Raw genomic sequence first — 14,394 nt, forward strand, 5'->3', positions numbered from 1 at the left:
ACAGTTTCAAATTAGCAGAAAAAGGAAAAGGGCCCAAAGCAAAAGTTTGGGCACCCTGCATGGTCAGTACTTAGTAGAACCCCCTTTGGCAAGTATCAAAGCTTGTAAACACTTTCTGTAGCCAGCTAAGAGTCTTTCAATTCTTGTTTGGGGGATTTTCGCCTATTCTTCCTTGCAAAAAGTTTCTAGTTCTGTGAGATTCTTGGGCCATCTTGCATGCACTGCTCTTTTGAGGTCTATCCACAGATTTTCAATGATGTTTAGGTCAGGGGACTATGAGGGCCATGGCAAAAACTTCAGCTTGCACCTCTTGAGGTAGTCTGTGGATTTTGAGGTGTGTTTAGAATCATTATCCTATTGTAGAAGCCATCCTCTTTTCACCTTCAGCTTTATTTATTTATTTACTTATTATTTAACAGTGTGATGTTTGCTCAGAATTTGCTGGTATTTAATTGAATTCATTCTTCCCTCTACCAGTGAAATGTTCCCCGTGCCACTGGCTGCAACACAAGCCCAAAGCATCATCGATCTACCCCCATGCTTAACAGTTGGAGAGGTGTTTTTATCATGAAATTCTGCACCCCTTTTTCTCCAAACATACCTTTGCTCATTGCAGCCAAAAAGTTCTTTTTTAACTTCATCAGTCCACAGGATTTGTTTCCAAAATGCAGCTTGTTTAGATGTTTCTTTGCAAACTTCTGATGCTGAATTCTGTGGTGAGGACGCAGGAAAGGTTTTCTTCTGATGACTCTTCCATGAAGGTCATATTTGTGCAGCTGTCACTGCACTGTAGAATGGTGCACCACCACTCCAGAGTCTGCTAAATCTTCTTGAGGGTCTTTTGCAGTCAAATGGGGGTTTTGATTTGCCTTTCTAGCAATCCTATGAGCAGTTCTCTCAGAAAGTTTTCTTGGTCTTCCAGACCTCAACTAAATTTCCTCCATTCCTGTTAGCTGCTGTTTCTTAATTACATTATGAACTGAGGAAACAGCTACCTGAAAACACTTTGCTATCTTCTTAAAGCCTTCTCCTGCTTTGTGGACATCATTTATTTCAATTTTCAGAGCGCTAGGCAGCTGCTTAGAGGAGCCCATGGCTGCTGATTGTTAAGACAAGGTTTGAAGAGTCAGGGTATTTATAAAGCTTTGAAATTTGCATCACCTGGCCTTTCCTAATGATGACTATGAACAAGCCATAGCCCTAACAAGCTAATTAGGGTTTGAGACCTTAATAAAAGTTACATGAGAACTCAAATCTCTTGGGGTGCCCAAACTTTTGCATGGAGCTCCTTTCCTTTTTTTCACTCTAAAATTGTACAAAAATAATGCACTAATCTTGCTTAAAATGTTGAAAAGAATGTTTCATCTTTAACTTTATGACTTTTGGAGATCAGTTCATCTTCTACTCACTTAACTATTCACAGCCGCAGAAATTTTGACCAGTGGTGCCCAGACTTTTGCATGCCGGTGTACTGTGCTCCCCAAGTATAGTAAGAAAGAATTGATTTGACCTTATACATTTGAAAATCAATCTTTTGAGTCACAAGGTAACCAAAGGTAGCTTCTCAGTATGGACTACTAGAAAAGATCCATGGAAAAGCTCTGCCACATTGTGTATCTGCAAGGACTCAGTTAAAAGATCCTGGAACGTGCAGAAAATTGTTGAGGAGTTTGCGTGGCCAAGCACTGCTACACAGGCCCCTTGCTGCAAGCTTCTGTTTCCATATAATTTCCTCTGAAATAAAATTGGTGAGCAGCACATTGAACTGAATGCCTGACTGCAAAGTATAATAAGAGGAATGGTTGTTCACACATGGATGCCATGGTCATCCTTGAATCTCAATACACTGGATTCATCACAGCACAGAAACATTGAATTTTTAGCAGTTCTAGCACATGAATTAATAGCCACTCTGCAAGACTTGACAGGTATCCTTACCAGTCTGTTCTGGTTCACTCTTATCTTCATCTTCAATATCAAACTCTGATTCTCTCTCTTCATATTCAACATTCTCATCTAACTCTTTGAAGTCTGGAGCAAAAGCACTCCAGTTTTCCTAAGAAGATACAGCCAGATTAGGCAAACAGGCTTCACTCAGGATACAAAAAAACAAAGATCCAAATCAGAAATAAAAGGCTTTTTTTGCTCAACCATGAGGGAAAAAACAAAGCATTCTCTCTACTGCTGCTCATGGCAGTTTCTTAAACTGTGTGAAAGATTCACCTTACTTCCATTACCTTCAAACTAAATTATATATTTATTCCCACTTCTCACTCCAATACTGAATTGATTCTGCAAACAACGGAGTCATTTTCAGCTCAGACAATACCACTCATGTTCTCAATATTTACTTTCCCCCTTTTTGTATTTGCATAATATGTTGCCTGTTGGTAGTTTGCTGGTTTCGCTTATGTGCAGTTTTTCATTGATTCTATTGTGCTTCTTTGTATTTACTGTGAGTGCCTGCAAGAAAATGAATTTCAGGATTATATATGGTGACATATATGTATTTGATACTATTTGTGCTTTGAACTTTTACAGGCTTGCTTTGTAGAATTTTCCCCCAGAACCAGATGATAAAACAAAGCAAAAAAAAAGAAAGGGGGGTAAGAAGTACAGCTTTTAAGACTGTAGAATTTGCTTAAAAGCCAATTTAGAGGACAAATGACTGACATATCCTGCCATCCAAAACAACAAACTGTTCACTCAGTCTGTCAGCCATACCTTCTGAACCAGACAACTATGAAGAAACAGGGGAAAAGATCTGTTCACTAGTCACGTTCTAACACTTCCTCATGGCTAGAACTGGCTGCTGGCTAGATTTTCTTTTCTGGTCAATTCAGGCAATGAAAGATATGATCAAGAGTGCATTGACCTTTTTTATTTATCATACTGAAATAATTTCCACATTGTTTTTATTGTTCCCCTACTCCTGTTCAGGTTAGGGTTCTATGAAGCCTCCATTCATACATACCTTGCTTCAATGACCAAGCCTCACACTGGAACCTGGCCACCGAGTATGGAAGGGCCACACATTTAGATCTTGTGTTACGTACTCGTGACACATGACAGTGGAGCCCTTGTCATGTGACTGGGGTTGAAGCTGTACTGGACTTGAGGTGATGGTTTTGTGATGGTGGAATGACGTCATTTTCCCGCCAGTAGAGATCATGTGACGGGTTTTTTTAACAGGTTATAAAAGGTAGAGGAGGGGCAGTTCGTGGCTGGATTTGCCAGGTTGACTTCATGCCACTGCGTGTTTGAAGTGATGACGCAGTTTAGTTGAAGGATGAAGTTTTTATTTAATGTCTAAAGTTTAAAAGGTCATTGCCAGCAGGTTCTTTATGATTCTGTTAGTTTGAGAATTAGAGGAGAGTGAAGATTCAAAGTCGGAAGTTAAAGATCGAGGAGAATCGCTTTCTACGGTGAAACGGGGGGGCGACCTTTGTTTGATCCTTATTTGGAAGGATTTCGTTGACTATCTTCGTGTTAATCCCTGGGTTTACCAGAAAGGATTGAGGATAGTGAAGAAGGAAAGGTCAGTGCCTTTAAGCCGTTCTGTTTCGTAAATTCTTCGTGGGAAGTTCGACGTCGGGGATCGAAGCAAGCGACGTGAAAGAGAACCTAAATCGTCCTGTAAAGTCTCTCCTTTTAAATGGACTGTGAGCATATCGAACTTTTGGCAATATCACTTTAAGAACTGTTTTGACAATACCACTTTACAGAACTGTTTTGGAATATCACTTTACGAACTGTTTGAACAGCCGCTCAGCAGCTGTTTCCGGTTACGGTAGTGTTTGTTTACTTTTGGGGGGTTTATTTTCGGTGTTTAATAAACGTGTTATTTGTTATAAGAAACCCTTGCCGAACTCATATATTTATTGTTGCCTGAATACGTAACATTAAATATGGGGGCTCGTCCAGGATTGAAACTTTTGAGTTTGAATGCTTGCTAACTTTTAAATCGGTGTTTTGGAAACGGGGATTACTCGGTTCTTTTGTTTGGCTTGTTGTGGTATTCGGCAGCAATGAATATTGATGAGTTTCTGGCTTCGCCAGCTGGGGAGGTGTTGGCGAAGGCAAAAAAAACTGAGGTGTTTGAGCTAGCTAGTAGATTGCGACTTAAAGGTATTTTGCAGACTACTTCTAAGGCTGTGATACAGAGGAAAATCGCGTCACACTATGTGGATTCGGGTGTTTTTGATGAATCGATTTTAGAGTCGTTTCAAATAAGTAATCTGGAGATGCAGTTGCAAATCGAACAAATGAAATTGGAACAAAGTAAAGCTGATTTGGAGAGGTGTAAATTGGAGGCAGAACAAAAGAAGAGAGAATTTGCATATGCAATGGAGGAATTAAAGTTTGGAAATCAGTCTTCTGGTTCTAAAAAAACGTTTGTTGCTAGTCAAGAAATTAAATTGGTCCCTCCATTTAGTGAAACAGAAGTGGAAAGGTATTTTCAACATTTTGAAACTATTGCTCGGATGTCAGAGTGGCCGAAAGATAAATGGTCAGTGTTGTTACAGAGTGTAATTAAAGGCAAAGCACAACAAGTTTACACAGCTTTAACAGCTGCACAAGCTCTTGATTATGATATTGTAAAGAGTCATATTTTAAACGCATATGAGTTAGTCCCAGAAGCATATAGGGAAAGATTCAGAAGTTTGAAAAAGTCTGTGGAAAAAACTTATGTGGAATTTGCCTATGATAAAGCTATGTGTTTTGAGAGATGGGTTTCTTCTAAAAATGTAAATGGGGACTATGGTACATTGAGAGAGCTGATTTTAATGGAGGAATTTAAAAGAAGCACTCCTGTTGAAGTAAGGACCTACTTAAATGAGAAGGATACTGATAAATTGCAGGACTGTGCTAAATTAGCTGATGAGTATGTTTTGATCCATAAGAACAAATTTCCTCAGGGCAAAATTTTTAAGAGGAAAAATAATATGGAAACTCCAGGTAAATCTGAAATTAAATTGGAGGTTAATGAGAAAGTTGATGAGAAAGGAAAGCCTGTGAAGGAAAGACAGTTTGGTCTTACTTGTAACTATTGTAAGAAGCCTGGCCATGTAATAGCTAACTGGTTCAAATTGAAAAAGAAAGAGAAGGAAGCAGTTCCAGATGCTTGTGTGCAACATACTGAAGCACCTGTAAAGTTACAGGGTTTGATAAAAATAAATGAGGCTTTGTTAGAGTCTGACCAAGTTAGAAAGGGATATGATCATTTTATAACTGAAGGGTTTGTATCCTTGAAGGAAGGACCTACTCTGGTGCCAATAAAAATCCTTAGGGATACTGGTGCTTCTCAGTCATTGATGTTAGACAGTGTGTTGAAGTTTAATGAAGAGTCTGATACTGGTGAGGTAAATTACATAAGAGGTGTTGGAAGTGATTTTATGCCTGTACATTTACATAAAGTAAATTTAAAATCAGGGTTAGTTACTGGATTCGTTAAAGTAGGATTACAGCATAGCCTACCTGTGAAGGGTATTTCTTTATTGTTAGGTAATGACTTGGCAGGTGGACAAGTTTTTCCTGAAGTGCATTTGACAATGGAGTCAGAGGAACCAGAGTTGAATTCTAACACAGATTCTTCCTGTGTTGTGACTAGAGCTATGGCTAAAAAGATTGATGCGCAGAATGAGGTTGTTATTCAGGACTGTTCGACTCAGGATTCGAGTTTTGAGGATGTGTCAGAGACTTTCTTATCTTCGTTGTTTGAACAAGATTCTGGGAGTAAGTCTGACTATAAAGATTTATCTTTGTCTAGGAAGGAGATGATAGCAGAGCAGAATAGAGACTCTGAGATTATAAAATTAAAAGAGCAGGTTTTACTAGATAGTGAAATTGATAAGGTGCCAGTAGGATATTACTTGGAAAAAGGAGTGTTGATGAGGAAGTGGAGATCGCCTACAATTCCTGCAAGTGAGGATTGGAATGTTGTTTACCAGGTAGTTGTTCCAAAAGCTTATCGAAATGAGATTTTGACTTTAGCTCATAGTGTGCCTTTAGATGGACATCAAGGGGTAAGGAAAACTGTGGACAAGATTTTAAAACATTTTTACTGGCCTGGTCTAAGAAAAGATGTGGCGATGTTTTGTAAAACGTGCCATACTTGTCAAATTGTGGGTAAACCAAATCAGGTTACACCAGTAGCTCCATTACAACCTATCCCAGCATTTGGTGAACCATTTTCTAAAGTTATTGTAGATTGTGTTGGTCCATTACCAAAGACAAAAACTGGTTATCAGTATTTGTTGACTATCATGTGTACTTCTTCTAGGTTTCCAGAGGCAGTACCACTTAGGAATATAAAAGCTAAGACTGTGACAAAGGCCCTTATAAATTTTTTTACTTATTTTGGATTACCTAAGGAGATACAAACTGATCAAGGCAGTAATTTTATGTCTGGATTGTTTCAACAGATAATTTATAAATTGGGAGCTAAGCAAATCACTTCGTCTGCATACCATCCAGAATCGCAGGGTGCCTTGGAGAGGTTTCATTCTACCCTCAAGAATATGATTAGGACATTTTGTGTGGAAAATGAAAGTGACTGGAATGAGGGTATAAACTTACTTTTATTTGCAGTAAGGGAATCGGTACAGGAATCTTTAGGTTTTAGTCCATTTGAACTTGTGTTTGGGCATAGAATTAGAGGACCTTTAGCTTTGTTGAAAGAACAGTGGATTAATAAGGAAGTACACACTAATTTGTTGGACTATGTGTTGAAATTTAAGGACAGGTTACATAAAGCTTGTAGTTTAGCTAAGGAAAATTTAAAGTTGGCTCAGGAGAAAATGAAGACTTGGTATGATAAAGACGCTAGAATGAGGGTGATGAGGTTGATCATCCAGTAGCTTACTTTTCTAAGAAATTTAATAAGCATCAAAGAAATTATTCGACAATAGAGAAAGAATTGTTATCTCTTGTTTTAGCTTTGGAATATTTTGAGGTATATGTTAGTACAACTCAGAAACCACTTATTGTTTACACTGATCATAATCCGTTAGTTTTTCTGAGTAAGATGAAAAACAAAAACAGAAGGTTATTAAATTGGAGTTTGATGTTACAAGAGTACAATATTGTGATGACTCATATTAAAGGTAAAGATAATGTGGTTGCTGATTGTCTATCTCGATGTTGAATGTACACTGTAATTTTTTTTTATGGAGTGGTTTTTTTTCAATTGTAACACTCCTACTGTATTGTGACTTATAAGCTGTTATATGATGGTGTTGTGTATTGTATATGTTATAAAATTTATACCTTTGTTTTTCTTGTAAGCAATTGTTAAAAATTTTTGTTCTTGTCAGACCAAAAATGTTTTTTTGGAGGGAGGTGTTACGTACTCGTGACACATGACAGTGGAGCCCTTGTCATGTGACTGGGGTTGAAGCTGTACTGGACTTGAGGTGATGGTTTTGTGATGGTGGAATGACGTCATTTTCCCGCCAGTAGAGATCATGTGACGGGTTTTTTTTTACAGGTTATAAAAGGTAGACTCCACCCTGTGAGGAGGGGCAGTTCGTGGCTGGATTTGCCAGGTTGACTTCATGCCACTGCGTGTTTGAAGTGATGACGCAGTTTAGTTGAAGGATGAAGTTTTTATTTAATGTCTAAAGTTTAAAAGGTCATTGCCAGCAGGTTCTTTATGATTCTGTTAGTTTGAGAATTAGAGGAGAGTGAAGATTCAAAGTCAGAAGTTAAAGATCGAGGAGAATCGCTTTCTACGGTGAAACGGGGGGCGACCTTTGTTTGATCCTTATTTGGAAGGATTTCGTTGACTATCTTCGTGTTAATCCCTGGGTTTACCAGAAAGGATTGAGGATAGTGAAGAAGGAAAGGTCAGTGCCTTTAAGCCGTTCTGTTTCGTAAATTCTTCGTGGGAAGTTCGACGTCGGGGATCGAAGCAAGCGACGTGAAAGAGAACCTACATCGTCCTGTAAAGTCTCTCCTTTTAAATGGACTGTGAGCATATCGAACTTTTGGCAATATCACTTTAAGAACTGTTTTGGCAATACCACTTTACAGAACTGTTTTGGAATATCACTTTACGAACTGTTTGAACAGCCGCTCAGCAGCTGTTTCCGGTTACGGTAGTGTTTGTTTACTTTTGGGGGGTTTGTTTTCGGTGTTTAATAAACGTGTTATTTGTTATAAGAAACCCTTGCCAAACTCATATATTTATTGTTGCCTGAATACGTAACACTTGAAACTTAATTGCTTTCATTTAGCACAGGTCACCTGAACAAGGCACTATACAGACCCGGTATCTTAAGAAAGTAAAACGAGCTCTGGACACTTACAACTTGATTCTGAGCCCAAATGGATACAACCCCACTGGATATTGAAGCTATGATCGGTCGCACAGGATGCCACTAAATTAAAACATCAAAAAAAAAGATGAAGTAAAACATACAACTTTGATTGTAAACACACACAAATTTCAAAATAGATTATTTTAAAATAAATTACTCTTGAACTAAAAAGTCTCAAATATTTTAAATGCTGTACGATGGCAACTGACTGGTCGTTCACACGACCAGCCCATTGCATAGTAGAGTTCTCAGAGAGCTTGAAATTTATGGTTCATGTATTTTTAGCTGTGGATTCCGTAGGATTACTCAGATACTACTAAGAGTCTGGGCAGGAACTCTTTAAGGCCATTAGCTATTAAGATGACGACAACATGAACCATTCATAACTAGTTACTTACCGCTACATCCAGCAGTAGCTCTCCCCGTGTGCCGTGCAGAATCTTAACCAGGTTTCCAATGCTCTTCTCCCAGATGTAGAGGGCATGCTGCCGTGCTGATCCAGCACAGATGTACTCCCCATCACCAGAGAAACAGCACTTTTTCCAAGGTGTTCTGCGATTGAAATTAATCACCAGATCACATAAATTAGAAAGACCTTATCACAGAAGTTGAGCCCCGTTTCACACTATTTAAGTGCACACAATTGTTGCTTCAAAGACAAAAGTTGAAGAAAACTGGTGTTGCCTTCACCACCCATTTCCTACTCAAATGTTTTAAGCAAACCACGACAAAGCCTGTTTTTTTTCCTTTGGTCATTAGTTAAACAAATGGCATTGATTTCAGGACTCACACTTCATGGTTCAAGAACAGTTCCTACCCCCCAACCATCAGGCTCTTGAACAAAACAGGATAACTACACTCACTTGCCCATCCATTGTGACAGTTCCACAATCGATTTATATTTGCACTTGCAGTTTTACTTGATCTTTCATTGATCCTGTTACTACCCTATAGATTTGCTGAGTATGCCCAAAGGAAAACGAATCTCAGAGTTGTATGTGGTGACATGCATGTACTCTGATACTAAAATTTACTTTGAACTTTGGAAAGTGTGGGCAAAGTATCTGAGAAGCTAATAGAGAAAAACAAAGCTTGTCCATTCTCATTGATGATTTTTGAACAATAATAACAAATTAAATTGAATGTCTGTCATCAGATATTCAAATCAATTTTAAACTTGAGCATTATGAACATAAAACAGCTAACCTCACATCTGAGTTTGTAGCAAACAGAATCACTTTGTTATACAACCAGCTGTTCGGAAATTGCTTCTCAGTTGTGAATTTCATTACCTGTTCACCAGGTCCTGCAGCTTCTGCATGGGTTCAGGCTCACCATCCCGTCCACAGGTCAGAATTTCCCGGCCATCGTACACTCGAATGATTCTGTCTGCCGTGTTGATTAGGAAACAGCTGTCAGGAAGGAAAATAGTTCAGTGAAAGTCAATACACCATCACACTGACAAAAGAAAGAATTAACCATGTGAGCAAATACACTGAGATGCACCTTAACATTGCTGAGCTGTACGAAGTGTTTAAATACAAACCAAAATGAACATAGTAAAGTCTACTGGCTATAATTAAGGAAGGAAAAATAGAATTTAAAACCCTAAGCACAAGAGATTCTGCAGATGCTGGAGATCTCGAGTAAGACACAAAAAAACTAAAGGAACACAGCAGAATGAAGAGGAAAGAACTGTCAACATTTTGGGCCAAAACCCTGCATCAGAACTGGAAAGGGGAAGGCAGCCTGGTTACTGAATGTTTTGAAGGGGAGGTTTAAGTCTATTTTACTCCAGTTCTGTTCAATAGATCAGACCAAATTATGTTCTCCAACACAAATTTTTGAGGAATACAGTCTGATTTTTTTTTCCAGCTTTTATAAAACTGGGAGAATAATGCTTCATTCTTCCACAGCCAAGCCACACATCATATTCGAAGTAAGTATATCAACATTCCTTCATTGTTGCTGGGTCAAAATCCTGGAATTCCCTTTCTAACAACATTGAATAACTCAAGGACTGCAGGGGTTTGAGAAGGCAATTCACCCACACCCTTTCAAGGGCAATTAGGGATAGGCAATTAAATGCTGGCTCAGTCTGTGAAGCCCACAACCCTGCAATGAATTCAACAAATCTGATCAGGAATGTGCATGGACAGATACCAGGAATCAGCCTACTGGTGTTTCTGTAATTGCTGCAGCCAGCTTGACAATGCATCATGAAAGCTCAGAACAGCAGCCATAAGATGCCAGAGGATACCTGGTATTAGACAGTATGCTCTCGAGGAATCATTTAATTTAGACAAAGAGAAGAAAACACTTCTGAAGCAAGAAGAAAAACATGAAAATTTAAAAACTTCCAAATATAATTATAGTAGTGAGTTTTCTGTGGAACTCAATTCTCTCATTGGCCAATCACTTGACCACAAGGTTTTGCAGAATTGACGAACATGCACTACTGAAACCGAAGTTCTCTCCAAAACAATGAAATCTGAGAAACAGTGAAGTTCTCACCTGCCTTTCCTTGCAAATTCGATGGACTTTATAGCAGTGGTATTGCTGGTGCCTGTTGTGACTCGGAACGAAGCCACTAGCTCTTGTGTATCAGTCTTTAACACCAGAATCTGAAAATGAAAGCTGCAATTTAGCATTACCAACACACAGGAAGTTGTTTTGCAGGTTAGAATACTCTATGTGGCCGAGTTATTTTTCACCACTGGTAAATTTGCAAATGATAAAATTAAAATTGTAAATGCATGCCAGACCACTGAGAAGACAAAAGAAATCTATACCCAGAAAATGACCACACACAAAACATTGACAGCTTGGAGAAGCTCATCAGGTTAGCAGTTTAAAAATAACCCTTGGGCTTGATTGTTAATCCATGCCTACCAAGCGAACCCATCCAAGTGGAATAATAAGGTCAATACGGCTGACATCAGTGTTCATCGAGTTGGAAATTTAAAAGCTTTAAACAGACCTTTTAGTTCCGACCATTACCGGCATCTATTTGGGAACGTCCAAAAGGAAGATCAGAATTAGATGTGTTCATCTCTCTTTCCTTCTTCCTCATTGAGAGACAAGATTTCTCACTGCCAACCTCTGAGGAGGAGGATGTCAAGGGGCAAGTCACAGGATCATAACCTGCATCTGCGAAATTGTTTTCCAGATATCAGAAAGAGGGCAAGGAATAGGCAACAGGTGGATGCTTTGCCAGAGGATGGGCTGAGCACCTTCACTCCATCCACAAAAGGCAGGATTTCCCTGGGGCCACCCCTTTTAATTCTACTTCCCAATCCAACTCAGTCTACTGCCACACACAGGTTGGAAGAGCAACATCTCATATTACATCTAGGTAGCCTCCAACCTGATGGCACAAGCGTTGATTTCTCCAACTAATGGGAATTTTCCTCCATTCTTCCCCCCCCCCCTCCCACTGCTCTTTTTCCACTTCCCATTCTGGCTCCCCTCCTACTGCTTTGCTTGTCCAAACCTGCCTATCATTCCCCTCTGGTGCCCCACACCCCCCCACATTCCCTTTCTGCCATGGTCCACTCCCCTCTCCTTCCAGATTCCTTCTTCGGCCCTTTACCTTTTCCACCCATCACCATCCAGTTTCTCACTTCAACTCCCTCCCTGCTCCCTCACTGGTTTCACCCTTCACCTGCCTGCTTCTATTGTAACCAGCATTCCTTCTCATTCTGGCTTCTTCCCCTTCCTTTCCAGTTCTAATGAAGGGTCTCTGCCCAAAAGGTTTATCCCCGTCCATAGATGCTGCCTGTCCTGCTCAGTTCCTCCAGCACTTAGTGTGTGTTTCTCTGGATTTCCAGGATCTGCAGAATATCTTGGCTTTATAAATAGGCCAATATCCCTCTCCAATGCTGTGAAAAGACTAATAGATAAAGCCAGAGTTGAAAGGTTAGGAACTTCGAAATTTAGTTCTTAGATCAGAATGAACCGTAGAAGCTAACAGATAATTAAATGCTTACTTTTAGAAGATTAGTGTTAAAGAAAATTAAGTTTTATTTGTATAATTACACAATCAATATAGCACATGTCTCCTAAAGAATCTGTAAGAATCAGATCAAAAATTAACAAACTTCCTTGTAATACTCACTTTTCCCTTGGCATTCCCTGTGTAAATATATTCTCCTCGTCGGTCAAAAGATGCCACAACATTAAGATCTGAATCGTCGTCTACAGGTAGAACTACATGCTTAGAATCAGAGAGAGTTAGCAACACTGGCGCACACTTCATTGGACAGACAAGGACTCTGTTCCTGTTGGTGCAAATATAAAAATCAGAAAATTAGACACGAGATTCTGCAGGTTCTGGAGATCCAGAGCAAATCACACAAAATGTCAGACGAACTCAGCAGGCCAATGAGGTCTCAGCCCGAAACGTTGACTGTTTATTCCCCTCCATAATGCTGCCTGACCTGCTGAGTTCCTCTAGCATTTTATGTGTTGTAATAATTTAGAAACAACCCATTTCAATCACATAGTAATAACCCAAAATGGTTCTCAGAACCCAATAAAGTATTTCAAATTCAAAGATCATATATTCAGACTATTAGTATCAAGGGTTATCATCGACTGGGAACACACCAATTACCTATTAACCTTGCTTGAAAACTGTTAGAGAATATTCTGGAGTTACGGTATATAGCAAATATTAATTCCAACAGTAGCCAGTCTTCAGATATGCATGTGGATTGTGGTTTGAATTTAAAATACAGCTCTGAACAACAGTCTTCCTGGAGCTACAGATTGGGGCTGATTACAAACTAGCAAACACCCATTCACTTGAGATGGCTGCATATGCATGAATGCAGCTAGAGAGAATGCTCTAGGGAACAATCAATCTAGGGAACTGGAACGTTGGTGTGAGGATTTAAGTGTTTGGCAATTATACGCAACTTAAATGAGGCACTGTCAACCCAAAGTATTGAAGTAAATAATGCCATTGTAACCACTGAAACTATATTGAGTTACCATTGATCTTAAGGATATAAAAATATGATGTACTTTGAGTGTAGGAAGCCTCCTCTTCCAAGAGTGTCTTAAGTGTGCTGAATAAATCACCAGCTTCACTGTTTCCTGGTGACTTTGTTCACAGTCACAACAATATTATTTTAATTTAACGAATGATAGTGTTGGGAATGTTGTCTGAACTTATTTGTGATGTTTTTACCTGGCCCATCATATCCACAATGCCATTAATCATTCCACCCTCTTCTTTACACTTTAACCCCTGCCACTGTTCTGCCTCTGGACTTGCTTTAAACCTCTGATCTTCCAGTTCTAAAAAAAATGAAAAGGTTCCCTTCCGCCTTTCAAATTCAAAAAACTTCAAAATATTTTACAGCCAATTAAATACTTTAAGTATTAAAGTCCTGATGGTGGGTCTCAGACCAAAATATTGACTCTTTTATTCTTTTCCAAAGATGCTGCCTGACCTGCTGAGTTCCTCCATTATTTTGTGTGTGTCTAAGACTATGTCTAGACTAGACCGGATAAATCCATACCTGAAGCTTTCTCTCTTCATTTTGACCCTCCATCCACACTGAAACAGCTTTTTCTTCCCCTGAAAATGGAGCTTTTCTAAAACTCTCTCCAGAGTGTGCAGATTTGAAAACACCGATTGAACGGTTTAGTGTGTATGGGGTACTGAAGCTTTTTAAAAACACTGTCATGACGTTCTGGAACAGATAGTAATGGCAGTGCGGCATTTCGTTGTTTTCTTGAATGCACCCTCCAACAGCACAACAACAATGGCAGACAGTTTCAGGAGACTGTCCCTAAGCAGAATGTTACTGCAGCTTTGCAGTATGAACAGAGAATTTCAACCCCTCACACAACCCAACAATTTCAGAACAGACGGCAATGAGACTGAAGCCAAAAGAGTTAGAAATGTACTCACCAAATATTTTGACCCACAACTTACTGAATAAATAATTATACACTTTGCACTGTTTTCTGTCCTTGCTTGTATGAAGATGGTTTACCTATTTAAGTAAGTACTTCTCTGACAATAGATGTGTAACAGCCTAATGTAACATTGTGTGCAAAT

The 14,394-nt window shown here is 39.2% G+C and overlaps 1 protein-coding gene across 3 annotated transcripts in view; it reads right to left on the minus strand.

Annotated features, from left to right (window-relative positions):
• rbbp5 (retinoblastoma binding protein 5) overlaps window positions 1-14,394 on the minus strand; it is a 43,871-nt gene that overhangs the window by 14,732 nt on the left and 14,745 nt on the right. For all 3 annotated transcript variants that reach the window (XM_059950247.1, XM_059950246.1, XM_059950248.1), the window contains exons 5-10: window positions 12,439-12,601; window positions 10,836-10,945; window positions 9,614-9,733; window positions 8,720-8,873; window positions 8,310-8,381; window positions 1,939-2,056 (exon numbers count right to left, since the gene is read on the minus strand). In XM_059950247.1, coding sequence (XP_059806230.1) covers window positions 1,939-2,056; window positions 8,310-8,381; window positions 8,720-8,873; window positions 9,614-9,733; window positions 10,836-10,945; window positions 12,439-12,601 — 737 coding nt within the window. The remainder of the gene's footprint in view (window positions 1-1,938; window positions 2,057-8,309; window positions 8,382-8,719; window positions 8,874-9,613; window positions 9,734-10,835; window positions 10,946-12,438; window positions 12,602-14,394) is intronic.

The sequence above is a fragment of the Hypanus sabinus genome, chromosome 25 (assembly GCF_030144855.1).
Source record: "Hypanus sabinus isolate sHypSab1 chromosome 25, sHypSab1.hap1, whole genome shotgun sequence".
Classification (NCBI taxonomy): Eukaryota; Metazoa; Chordata; class Chondrichthyes; order Myliobatiformes; family Dasyatidae; genus Hypanus; species Hypanus sabinus.